At 43.4% G+C, this 11,677-nt stretch overlaps 3 protein-coding genes across 4 annotated transcripts; all 3 read right to left on the bottom strand.

Moving 5' to 3' along the window:
• Positions 1 to 8: 8 nt before the first annotated feature.
• cpsf4 (cleavage and polyadenylation specific factor 4) lies at positions 9 to 3,082 on the bottom strand. 2 transcript variants are annotated; one of them, XM_055510827.1, is made up of 9 exons: positions 2,895 to 3,082; positions 2,652 to 2,776; positions 2,066 to 2,116; positions 1,828 to 1,980; positions 1,631 to 1,726; positions 1,450 to 1,543; positions 1,185 to 1,257; positions 922 to 1,086; positions 9 to 740 (listed from the first exon to the last, which is right to left on the bottom strand). In XM_055510827.1, the coding sequence occupies exons 2-9, from the start codon at positions 2,752 to 2,754 to the stop codon at positions 672 to 674; spliced, it is 804 nt and encodes a 267-aa protein (XP_055366802.1). In that variant the 5' UTR covers positions 2,755 to 2,776; positions 2,895 to 3,082; the 3' UTR covers positions 9 to 671. The 2 variants fall into 2 exon arrangements, with proteins under 2 accessions (XP_055366802.1, XP_029014605.1); XM_029158772.3 differs by having other exon boundaries at positions 2,652 to 3,082.
• Positions 3,083 to 3,275: 193 nt separating this feature from the next.
• Positions 3,276 to 7,954, bottom strand: shmt1 (serine hydroxymethyltransferase 1 (soluble)). Its single transcript, XM_029158647.3, has 12 exons — positions 7,802 to 7,954; positions 6,310 to 6,407; positions 6,078 to 6,223; positions 5,839 to 5,954; positions 5,595 to 5,755; positions 5,275 to 5,356; positions 4,974 to 5,186; positions 4,783 to 4,896; positions 4,483 to 4,605; positions 4,244 to 4,360; positions 4,048 to 4,158; positions 3,276 to 3,874 (listed from the first exon to the last, which is right to left on the bottom strand). Exons 2-12 carry the CDS (start codon positions 6,400 to 6,402, stop codon positions 3,702 to 3,704), a joined length of 1,449 nt encoding a protein of 482 aa, XP_029014480.1. The 5' UTR covers positions 6,403 to 6,407; positions 7,802 to 7,954; the 3' UTR covers positions 3,276 to 3,701.
• Positions 7,955 to 8,779: 825 nt separating this feature from the next.
• On the bottom strand, positions 8,780 to 11,459 carry pdap1b (pdgfa associated protein 1b). The gene is made up of 6 exons (XM_029158804.2): positions 11,305 to 11,459; positions 10,730 to 10,821; positions 10,460 to 10,567; positions 10,144 to 10,265; positions 9,793 to 9,944; positions 8,780 to 9,161 (listed from the first exon to the last, which is right to left on the bottom strand). Exons 1-6 carry the CDS (start codon positions 11,315 to 11,317, stop codon positions 9,106 to 9,108), a joined length of 543 nt encoding a protein of 180 aa, XP_029014637.1. The 5' UTR covers positions 11,318 to 11,459; the 3' UTR covers positions 8,780 to 9,105.
• Between the last annotated feature and the right edge of the window lie 218 nt (positions 11,460 to 11,677).

Below are 11,677 nucleotides of genomic sequence, written 5' to 3'. Positions count from 1 at the left end.
CAAGCAACTCTGTAACAAGACTGTTTATTTGCACACAGTTCGGAGTATCCAGTGAACAAACTTGCACCCCACAAACCTTTGTCCAAATCTGACAACACAGGATTTGACTGTTGAACTGATCTGGCACATCAAACTGACCTGATAGTTTCGTCTTCAACGAGGGAAATCGAATGCTGGTGACAAGGATAAGAACAGTGCACTACGTTATAGCACTGCTGACCACATCCACCACAAAAGTGAAACCAGTAATGGGTCATACTTGGCAAGTCAGAGCCTTCCATGACATTGAAGGGCAGGGTCTAGTTTCTTACACTTATTTCTTTTCCTACTGGTGCTTTTGTCAGATTTTACTACAACTGGAAGAATCGAAGCAGTGATATCAGAGACGACCAGAGGAACTTAACAGCAACATGTTTCACCACTGCAGCCTGGACGTGAGGTCCTTTTAATTCCTATTTCAGTTTAGACATTGCAGGAAACTCGCTTCACAGATGATGGTGACCTCTGTGTGAACTGTTCCTTGTCACGTTCACATATCCACAGTTTGTTTAAAAAAAAGAGGCAAAATCTCTTAAGAGTTCAACACCAGTCTATGGAGCAGATGGGCATCAGATGCTCACACCAGGGAAACAGCCTCAGCAGCACAGTGTGTCGATCTACGGACGTTGAGGTTACTGTCCACTCAGGAAGGCCAGATGGCCTTTAGTGCATTTGTTGGCGTAATGGCCTTTCTCACCACACTGCAAACATAAGAATGAAAAATTAGACCATAAGGATTAATAAACTGACACTGGAAATAAACATTACAGTAAAAGCAATAGACTCTTATACATGCTGGATTATAAGCATGTTCTAGTACATTACATATTTAAAGGTGATTGAGGGAAAGAAGACACTGTTCACAATGTTCTGACAACTTACCTTGTAGCAGGTGACCTGGTCCAGAGGTCGAGGTCCTCTGTTGGCAATCATGTTATTTTGATGAACAGCAACGCCAGCAATCGTGTTGTTCTGAGGCCGTTGGCCTGGACTGGTGTTGGTCAACTGGATTAAAGAGAGCGACGAGCGACCAGTGCTTGGTGCCAACTGCAAGAGGAAACAAAGTATAGTTCAATGTATTGGTTTTAGAGGCATCTTCACCTGCGCAGTCATAGTGATCTGTCATTAACACAGGTTCCCTTTACCTTTATTTGGTTCTGGCTTAGCTGTGGTAGAGGGGGTTGTTCAGAAGCTCCCATTGGCAACTCAAAGCGAGGACTGCAAAAAAAGTTCACTGTTAAAACTAAAATGTAAATCATTTAATTTCCACCTTTTTAAAAATAAATTTCCACAACATCTGGAATGCTGTAGAAAATGTTGCCAATAAACATATGTGATGCTCCACCAGATGTTGGTTTTTATAATTAGTTTATTTTTATACCGTAGAATCGTATTAAAATAAAAACTTACTGCATAAATTTACAGGATTTTCCTTCTGGACAGAAGCCCACTAAGTAATTCACACAAATTACCCTCCTTGTGTGTCTGTGTCTGCAGTCAGGACCTGAGACAGATGACATGTAAAATGTTTATTGTAAATATTGTGCAAGGCTCTACACCACGGTCCAACACGGTTCATTTTGAGACTTACCGTGTTTGCAGAAGCCTCTGTCGTACCACGGACAGTCTTTGATCTTGGACTCTGGATCAATGTGCAGGAAGGGACACTCCTTGTTGCTGCACTCACCTATGAGGGTCAAGGCTCAAAATTACATTAGACCACGACCAGATGGTGTCCAACAGCTACAAGGTAAATGTGGTCAACATTGTGTGTGAAGACAAACGAACCAAACTTTGAGTAGAAGTAGCATTCAGGCATCTTGGTCATGTCGTATTCATGGAGGAACTCGCACTGGTCTCCCTTCTTACATAGTCCTCTGAGCCAATGCTTACACACCACCGTCTTCTCCCCACTGATGTGGCGAAACGGACACATCCCTCCTGAGAGAAGAGGGAAAAGTTAGTTCTGGGAAAAATTCTGTGACACCACTGTAAAAGCCACATAAGTACAAATGTGTGTTTTTACCCTTCAGACAAGCTGCTCTTATGAAGAACTCGCACACGGCCGATCCCGACTCTGCAGGGAGACACGTTATAAAAAATACATCCTTCAAACCATGCCAGCATCCAGATGTCAAGTCTAAGAACGTCAGGAACTTTTCTTACAAACTCAATTTTAGTTTGGAAAACAGCACTTAATAAATTAGCAAAACCCATAAACACACTGTGTTAACTTCAGCTAGTCGCCATCAGTTCTACCGCTCAATGATAAACTAGGTGGGCAGTTTATTAGCTACACCAGCTTAAACTATTACAAGTTAAATCGATTTTCTTGCATGGTCAAAATGTTCAGATCATTTCAAATGAACAGTGATTTAGAACAGTTTGTATTAAGCATAAAACTCATTGTTGGTTTGTGGCCGTTGGTCGCTGTTAACTGGAAGTGTTTCAGGTGTTTTACTTTAACGTCAGAAAAGAAACATCTTAATCACAACAACCCGCTGGTGGGCTTTGACACTGATGCTTGTTGTGTTGTGTCGCCGTGCGCCTGTTTGAGCATCTCTGATCGCCAGCTTCCCTGTACTCGTTCTTCCGTAGACGCTAGCACTTACTGTCCATGCCGGGGAACGGCAGCGGCTGCGCTCCCAGCTGCTGCTCCACAGCCAGCTCCAGGTCAAACTTGATGTGATCCACGTTAGCCAGAATCTCCTGCATGTCTGCGTTAGTTTCTTGAGCTCTGGCCAAAAGTATCAGCGACTGTTAGCTCGAAGTTGACCTAGCGTTAGTCGGCTAGCTAGCTAGCCAGCTAAAGTGGCTAACAGCGCTACCTAGGCTAAGTCACAAGGTGGCGTTACCGGCAATCAGCCCTTTACTGCGGACATCCAAAGCAGCTGCCGGGTTCTGTTCCGTTTAAAGAAACACCGCGAATGTATGATGATCGAACAGCTTTAATTTATAACGTCTTCAGTCCTGAACTGTGGATGTAAACCGCGCAAACCGACCTCTGACCTTTCTTCTTCTGACGTTTATTGGCAGCTGGAAAAGAACTCGTGGCTGCACTACCGCCACCTTCTGGGCGAAATAAAGAACATGATGTGACTTTTAATCCCATAATGGGGAAATTCTTGTGTTTTCAGCAGCAATTGACGTAAAGACAAGCACTTCTATTGTTGAAGCCCAGGTTGACCTCTGACCCGACAACGCCCCAGGAGTTACAATACAGACATGCACGTCTCTATGATTAATCATCTTGGTTTTATTTTTACTTCATTTACATTTTAATAGTTTTGGTTTTTAAGGGCTCTAGCACCAGTTTGCCTTCAAGCTGAATGAAGATGTAGAGTCAGACATAATTTAATGCATCAATGTTGCAAACTGTCAGTCAGAAAACTTTATATTCATGAACATAAAAAACAAGTAATGAGGATTTCTGGAAAGATTAAAGCTTACAGATTATTGTAACCTCAGGTCAAAGTAACAGTGGAAAACAGCAGAGGCAGAGTAACAGTACTGAATAACATAATCACACACAAATCAAACTGTCTTAGTATAAACAGTGACAGATTTGTCACCATTTGATCCACTCAAATCCACAGACAGAATTGATCAGGTATTTGTTTACTCGTCAGTTCAGCAGCCTTGGGCGTCTGAGCGGCTGCTCTCTACAGCTCTGGCAGACCAGGCATCGGGAACTGACCAGCGAACGCCTCCACCTCAGCCCTGATCTCCGCTACCCGCTGCTGGAACTTCTCTCCCTGGGACAGAGCCTGGAGGAAGTCCTTGAGCAGGGCCTTAGGATCCAGGCTCTGCTGGATCTCCAAGGTCAGGTTGATACCTGTGGGAGGAAAGAAACACCAAGAGGATAATCTCAGTGAATCGTACATGAACGGCTTCCTTCACAACCAAGGACTGAACAGTTAGGAAGTGATAACTTTGTGAAACTACGCAGTAAAGCAGCTGAATGGATGATCATTTGCAGTATAATCTACAGAAAACTGATAGAATCACCTCTGTGGATGAACTCCGCCACCTTCTTGAAGTCCTCCTGCATTAAGCCCCTTGAAGTCAGAGCTGGGGAACCGAGCCTCAGTCCGCTGGGGCGCAGAGCGCTCTTATCTCCTACACAGACACAAGTGAATTACACTGAGGTTTGATCCCTGTTGCGTCTGAACCTGCATGTCAGCGCTCAGACACCCTGACCCACCTGGACAGGTGTTCTTATTACAAGCAATGGCACAAGCCTCCAGAACCTTCTCTGCTCGGCCTCCGTCCGTTCCTTTGCTGCGCAGGTCCAGAAGGATCAGATGGTTGTCAGAGCCGCCTACAAACAAAAAACCTCAGCTATAACAAACCAGGCTTCAGCCGAACAAATGAAACGAGAGGTATCCTCCTCCTGGTGACGGACGGAGGAGGAGTTTAACACCAACATGCGGCGTCGTTTACCTGTGACGATCTTGTAGCCGTAGTCAGTCAGAGCGCTGGACAGAGCTCTGCAGTTGGCCAGGACCTGCGTCTGGTAGGCTTTGAACTCTGGCGTCATGGCTTGTTTAAGAGCTACAGCAACACCTGGCACAAGAAAGAAACATGATGAGACATCACCGACTGATGGATTATCCTGTGGTCGCCCACCTGCCGAGGGCTGAGCTGGATGCTCATCGTTGTTCATGATCAGCAATGCCCCTAAACAACTGAACGACTGTCGAGGTAAAACACAGAACAAAAGGTCAAAGGTGAGAGGTCGACCTGCGATAGCATGGTTGTGTGGTCCCCCCTGCAGTCCTGGAAACACAGCCTGATCGATCAAAGACTTCAGGTTGTACAGAGTCTCCTTCCCCTTCGCATCCACACTCCGAACGCCTGCAGGAGGGAAACGGAGGCCGTGAAAAATGGAGACGCTGGAGAATGTACCAACTTTTCAACCTTTGCCTTTGTACCTTTCCTGTAGAAGATGACTCCAGCACGGCAGCCTCGCAGCGTCTTGTGTGTTGTGGTGGAAACGATGTCGCAGTGCTCAAAGGGCGAGGGCACGACTCCAGCAGCCACCAGGCCGCTGATGTGAGCCATGTCTCCCATCAGGTACGCACCGTTCTCCACAGCGATCTGCTTCAAGCGGCCGTAGTCCAGGTTGCGAGAATAGCAGCTTGTTCCTGGTTTTGAACACAAAGAAGAACAGGTTACACCTTTTAGTTTGATGAACACACAGCTCTTCGTCATTTCCACAGAAAATCAAAGTACCTGCAATGATGAGTTTAGGATGGAACAGTCGAGCATTTTCTTGTAGTCTGTCATAGTCGATGTAGCCGGTTTCTGGATTCACCTAGAAACAATAGAAATGTTAAGATAATTACTGTATTTCTACTGTAATTCTGTGAGCAGCTTTAGAAACAAAAGACACCGATCAACATGTAGCTACAGACTACAGATGAATCAAGATGTTTTAAATGATACTGAAATGTATTGTAGGAGTTCAGGACAACAGCTAAATAGCATCTGGTCCTTTAGGAGACAGCGCAAGTCATTTCTATGTGGATGAGAATGTTCAAACAGAAGGAGACCTTATAGGGCATGGACTCAAAGAAGATGGACGTCGCTGAGATTTTCTTCTTGTCAGTCATGAAGCCGTGTGTGAGGTGACCTCCGTCAGGAAGGTCCAGGCCCATGATCCGTCCGTGGGGCTCCACCACAGCCGTGTAGACGGCAAAGTTGGCAGGAGAACCTTGGAGAGAAACAGACGTCAGAGAGAAGCTCAGCCTTTAGACGCGTTCGGACGTAAACAAAAAACATTCTTGGATCTGATACCAGAGTAGGGCTGCACGTTGACGCCCCACTGCTCCGAGTCCAGGCCGTACGCCTCCAGCGCCCTCTTCTGACACAGTCTCTCCAGTTCGTCGACGTGTTCCGTACCACCGTAGTATCTGAGCACACAGATTTACCAAGAGAGTTAAATAAAGAGTCGCAGGTAATCTGAGATTCAGCATTAATGAGGACGAACGGTGGCTGTTCATCCACTGTGGGCGGAGCCTGATGGATGCCTGTACCTCTGACCCGGGTATCCCTCAGAGTACTTGTTGTTCATACAGGAACCCAGAGCCTCGAGAACTGCTCTGCTGGCAAAATTCTCAGATGCTATCAGCTCCAGACCGTACGTCTGCCTGTGTTTCTCCTTCTTAATGATTGAAAAGACCTGCGACACAAATTTATACCAACATCAACCGTTTGTCTCGTGCAAGAAATGCAGCAAAAGGTCATTTGTAAGGTGAAAACATAAACCTCAGAGTCGTTGATGGCCAAAGGCTCCAGCATCATCTTGTTGTGGGAGTCCCACGTCTCCTTGCTCACACTCTGGCCATTTGTTAAAGACATGTTGACTGTTGATCAAAGTGGAGACACAAACACAGTCATTTACAGCTTTATTCATAGACTAGATAGAAATCACAAGGACAAAATTAACTATTTAATACAATTAGAAAGTAACCGTTCTACAGATTCACTCGTCATTCATATTTTATTCACATAAAAAATTAAAAATGCTAATGTTTCATTTTATTTACTTTATCATTATAAGAATGTAGATCTATTGTCAAAACAGATTTCAATCTATTATAAACATCAACATAGAATATGATGAAAGGTTTGAATGAGTCACTGACGTGAGATTAACTGCTCAGACTACGTGGACATAAGCAAACACATGTGCTTCCACCAGTTAAACTTTGGACCATTACACACGCACACACACACACACACACGCACACACGCACACACGCACACACACGCACGCACACACACGCACGCACACGCACGCACGCACACACACACGCACACACACACGCACGCACGCACACACACACAAAAAAAGTCCCAGTACAATGACAGAACTGGTAACTCATAAAACCACACCTGAGCTTAGATCTGCCAAAACCCAAACATTTTTAAACCCTAAACTAAACTTGTTATGCAACAAGCTAATTGCCAGCATAACATAACATCAACCAAACACTCACACTCGCTCCCTAACGCTGTGTGTGTGTGTGTGTGTAGCTCTTGTCTATTGTGAAGATGTGACAAAAAAATTGTTTGTTTGGGATTTTTTAAGGATACTAGTAAAAACATCAGCAACACACAGAGAAGATCAACTATGAGGCCAGAGCTTTGTTTACATTTACTGTGGAACTACAAATTAACACACATAACAACACACCTATATGCTGTGCTATACCTTGTGTAGAAATATTTAGAATTCTAGTCTAGTTTTTTAATGGCGTTCAAATGCCATCACACACAGTTATGGTGGTAGTATAATAAACGTTTAGTATCTGGCGGAATTGTGAGGCGAATCTGATCCGCTGATTTTTGCAAAGCTGCTGCCACGTTAGAGACGGTCCCTAAATTCAGACGTGACCTGTCACATGCCGAGCACATGGGCCTTTATTACTGTTATTATGTGCAGAGATCCGATCCAGAAAGTTCACAGCTGGCGTCAAAACACATTCGAAGCGTAATATGGACATGTTTAACGGACTTGTAGTGTGTGTAAGTGTTAAACTATCCGCGAGGAGAGTCGAAAACAACCTAGAGCAGCCTCAGTGGTTTATTATGAAGTAAACTGTCCAGATCGAACGACTCCAAACACAGATCTGATAAAATTGTAAGACATAATTTAATCAGTTAACCGAGTTAATTTTTGTTGAAAAGCGATTTACCAACACAAGCATTACTGTCACTTCTGTGCAGATTTGCTTGTTCTAATAAACTAACTTACCAACAGGAGGTTCGGTCGGGTCGCGCTGTGAAACTGGACTGAAATAAAATGAGAATAAAAACCATCCCACCGAGTCCGCCAAAGTTTGCGCCAATCCGCTGACGCCGTCTTCTTCTGTCAGTGTTTAACGGCCGCTTTAGCGCCGTCTTGTGGCCAACCTGCGCATCGCACCCTGCTGCGTCTGCGTGAGCTCCGTCTGTTCCATCCTCAGGGTTCTGATTGATGTGGTTCGTACAGTCAAACACAAACACGTCAGGAATGTCTGCTGTCTCTATTTATTAGTAACTTTCATGTATATGTTGATTTCTAACTTCTTTAAGGCTTACCTGGATCACAGCAGAGGAGGTAGAAGTACACAAACAAATTTAAAAGTGCAAGTACCTGGTTAATTTATAAGAAGATGGCACATAATTTATAAGCTAAATATATTCAGGAGAACTGTCATTTGGAACCAAGATCTTACACTGGTTTGAGCCCAATAAAATTACAAGTCCACTAAATAAGACCAATAAAACTGATTATTGGATGTTTACATGACTAGTGCAGCCTCATAAATAGGGTTTCTACCATAAAGAGAACCAACACAGAGCCACTATTGGCCCTCGTTCCTAAGACTTTACCGCAAAATCATAAACATACATGTCATCGCATTTATTTAGAAATGCTGCCAGAGTCTGTTCGGGGTGGGCCCACTGGTGTGAATGTGAATGATCGTTTCCGTTTGTTTTTAAACGTCTGCCCTGCGATGGACCAGTGACCTGGTCACTCCTCACCCGCAGCGATTGGCTTCAGCACCGCCGCCCTCAAAAAGAAATCTGCTGTAAACATAATGTTTAAATTCTTGTTTAAAAAAAATGACAAACTTCACCGTTTCAGCAAACAATCATCTGCCGTGGACTTTTGAACCTGAGATTGTGAAAGATCGATGTGAACCAAGTCGCAACTTTGACATCAAATAAAAGATCGAAGGCAAATACATTGGTTTCATCATATTAATTTGAAATATTTCCATGAGTCAGTTATATACAACGTAAGATCCCATCTCAAAAAACACAGTGGCAAAGCTCAGATAGCAAAGTTGGAATTGTACAATGATAAGTTTACCACTAATAAAATTATGCTTTTAAGGGGTGAAAAGGGATCAAGGCCATTATTTCATGCCAAAATATACACAACCCCCCTCCACTGGTGTTTCCGCAGCCATTTTCCAAATGTTACAGTAATGTCAAATACTCTTCATAGCTCTTTAAAAATAGTCAAATATATATCGAGCCAGTCCGTTAACACATGGAGAAGCCTCTGCATCATTTCAGAGAGAGCGAGTTGACTCCTCTGGCGGCTGCCGCTGCTGCTTCTCTTGCTGTAAGAAAAGAACAGACAATCAGCTGCGCTCTGCATGGACATCTGTCATCAATGGGGGAAGTTTCTACTCATTAAACTAAGAGAGCTGTTGTGGGACCTGTAGTCAAGCTGCACAGTGATGTTACGTACTGGCAGCAGACTTCAAGCAGTAGATTCATGAGAAGTTAAAAACAAACCAATCAAATCTTTTATATAAAGTCTGGGCTATATTTATATGTGGACAATGTGATCGCTGTGAGAATGCTAACATTGGAATCCATGTCATATGCAAACATCTCACATATCACCTGTGGTCATCAGTCAGCGTTGGCTCCTGGTAAAAATAACCAGAGAGCAACACGTGTAAAGACATGGAGGAGGATGTTTCAGATTCAGGGACACTTTCTGTTCTAACCAGACTGGGGGGACCCAGCAGTTCTGGTGGAAATTAAACTGAACATTGAACCTTTGAATGAACATTGATAATTAGGTTGGTTTTGTTTCCCCACACGTGGTTTATATTTCAATTCGACCTGGAACATGTGTAACAGTTATCAGAACCTTAACTGTGTTCACGACAAACATAGATATGGGTCAGTTACAAAGATGAATGCGAACTAAGCCATTTTCAGTTCAGACTTTGACTGCACCTTTTTTCTCCTCTTCCTTCTTTTTGGCCGCCTCCTCTCTCTGTTTTCTGATGATGGCGAGGCGAGCGAGGTCAGCTTTGGCCTGGTCCGTCTTCCCTGCCAGGTGCATCTTCATATAGCGCTCCTTCGCTTTCTGCTTCTCGATCTCCTCCCTGTGCCGCAGCGTATTGAGGAAAAGAGTGGCACAAGGACAGTCAGTCAAGTATTTTTTAAATGGGATCACGGAAACATAATATTTGTGACAATTATTAAACAAAGAAACTTTGAAATTATTGACATGTTACACCATAGTCCTTATTTTCCTTTTGGTGCAGTGCACAAGGTCCATTGTAACGAGCTGAAAACACGCACCTCTCCCTCCTGGATAACTGTTTGGGCTCGTCCAGCTCGATCTGCGTCACCTTCTTGGACTTCTGAGCCGCTCTGTTGGGGTTCTCAATTTCTATTAAGCCCTCCACACCTGCTCTCCTCCTCTACAAAAAGACAAATAAACATTACACTATAAGCTTTATATAAGAACTATAATTTATAATTCCTTATAAAAGGTCTGTACTATTTTTTCACACACGCATAATGATATACTACTAATAAATCATTTTTATTAATTGCAGTGCAGATTAACATAAAAAGAAAAACAAAAACAAAAATGGAAGAAACATGAAGGTACCAGGGAATCTTCATCGTCGCTGTCCTCTGAACCAGACCCTGGTAACTTCTCCTCTGATGTTTCATTCTGAGCTGCACCCTCTCCCGCCTCCTCTTGTTCCTGCTCTTGCTGCAACGCATACAGCGAAAGACAGAAAGAGACCATACACATATAGAAGTGATCAAACATGTACCGTCACAGTGTCATCCTTGGGTAATAAAGTTTTGTCAAACATCGAGAGCAGTTTTCACTTTTAAGAAGGAAAATATGCAAGTGAGATGCCTCACCAACCTTTCTCCTCTCCTTCTCTGCTTTCATCTGGGCATCTATCTCCTCGGGGCTAGTGTACGTCCGCATTCGACCCTTGTGACCCCCCTTCTTACCTGCAGCCACAATGGAAAAATGACAACATACCCAGGCTGACAACCACAGGGTACAAAGGACTGTCCTAAACATACATATGGGGAAAAATTTATTTTGGTTTAATGTAAAACATCATAGAAACAAGATTATTTTAACAGCAACAGGGGCATTGTCAGGGACAGTGGTAACTGTTTATCCTGGGTGTAGATGTGAGGGGGGGTGTCAGGATTATGTCATCACGACGTGGTTTATGGCAGTGAAACATGAGTGACATGTCGTTAAAATGCAACAGGCCGCTAACACAGCTGCAAAAAAACAAAAAACAACAGCTCAGAGTCAACACACGCTGTTAGCTGAGGAGTTTTAAAGCCCTCAGTCCGGCGTGAAGCTCGGGGCTGCTGATCGCTAACCCAGCTGCTGTAAGGCTGGGTGGCTAACAGCTAGCTAGCATATGTACAAAAACAAATTCAATACACCATAACAGCTCACAGAAATACTCTTACCTCCTTTGGGCATTTTGAAAAATGAAGACTAAGTTATAAATTCAAAGACAGGGAAATACTAGGAGTAAACATAGAGATTAAAAGCAACAGCAAACACTGACAACTGGCTAAACTCTCAGTTGCGTTAACGGCATAATTGTGGGAGTATTTTAAATATTTGCCTGTAAACAAATCTTCAATCCTGGAAGTATGTAACAAACAAAATAATATTATCAAACAAAGATCTCAACTTCCTTTAATTATGTTAACTTTCTAAATCAAACAACGTAGTCTGTTAAATAAAATAAATTTAAATTATGATATTTATGTTAAGGCATCTTGCTAGAGGTCTAAAGTGATGCAATATGCCAGCAACGGGAAAAGATGTGTACTG

The sequence above is a fragment of the Betta splendens genome, chromosome 8 (assembly GCF_900634795.4).
Source record: "Betta splendens chromosome 8, fBetSpl5.4, whole genome shotgun sequence".
NCBI lineage: Eukaryota > Metazoa > Chordata > Actinopteri > Anabantiformes > Osphronemidae > Betta > Betta splendens.
Note: the sequence above shows the minus strand (reverse complement) of the source record. Positions and strands in the feature narration are given on the sequence as shown.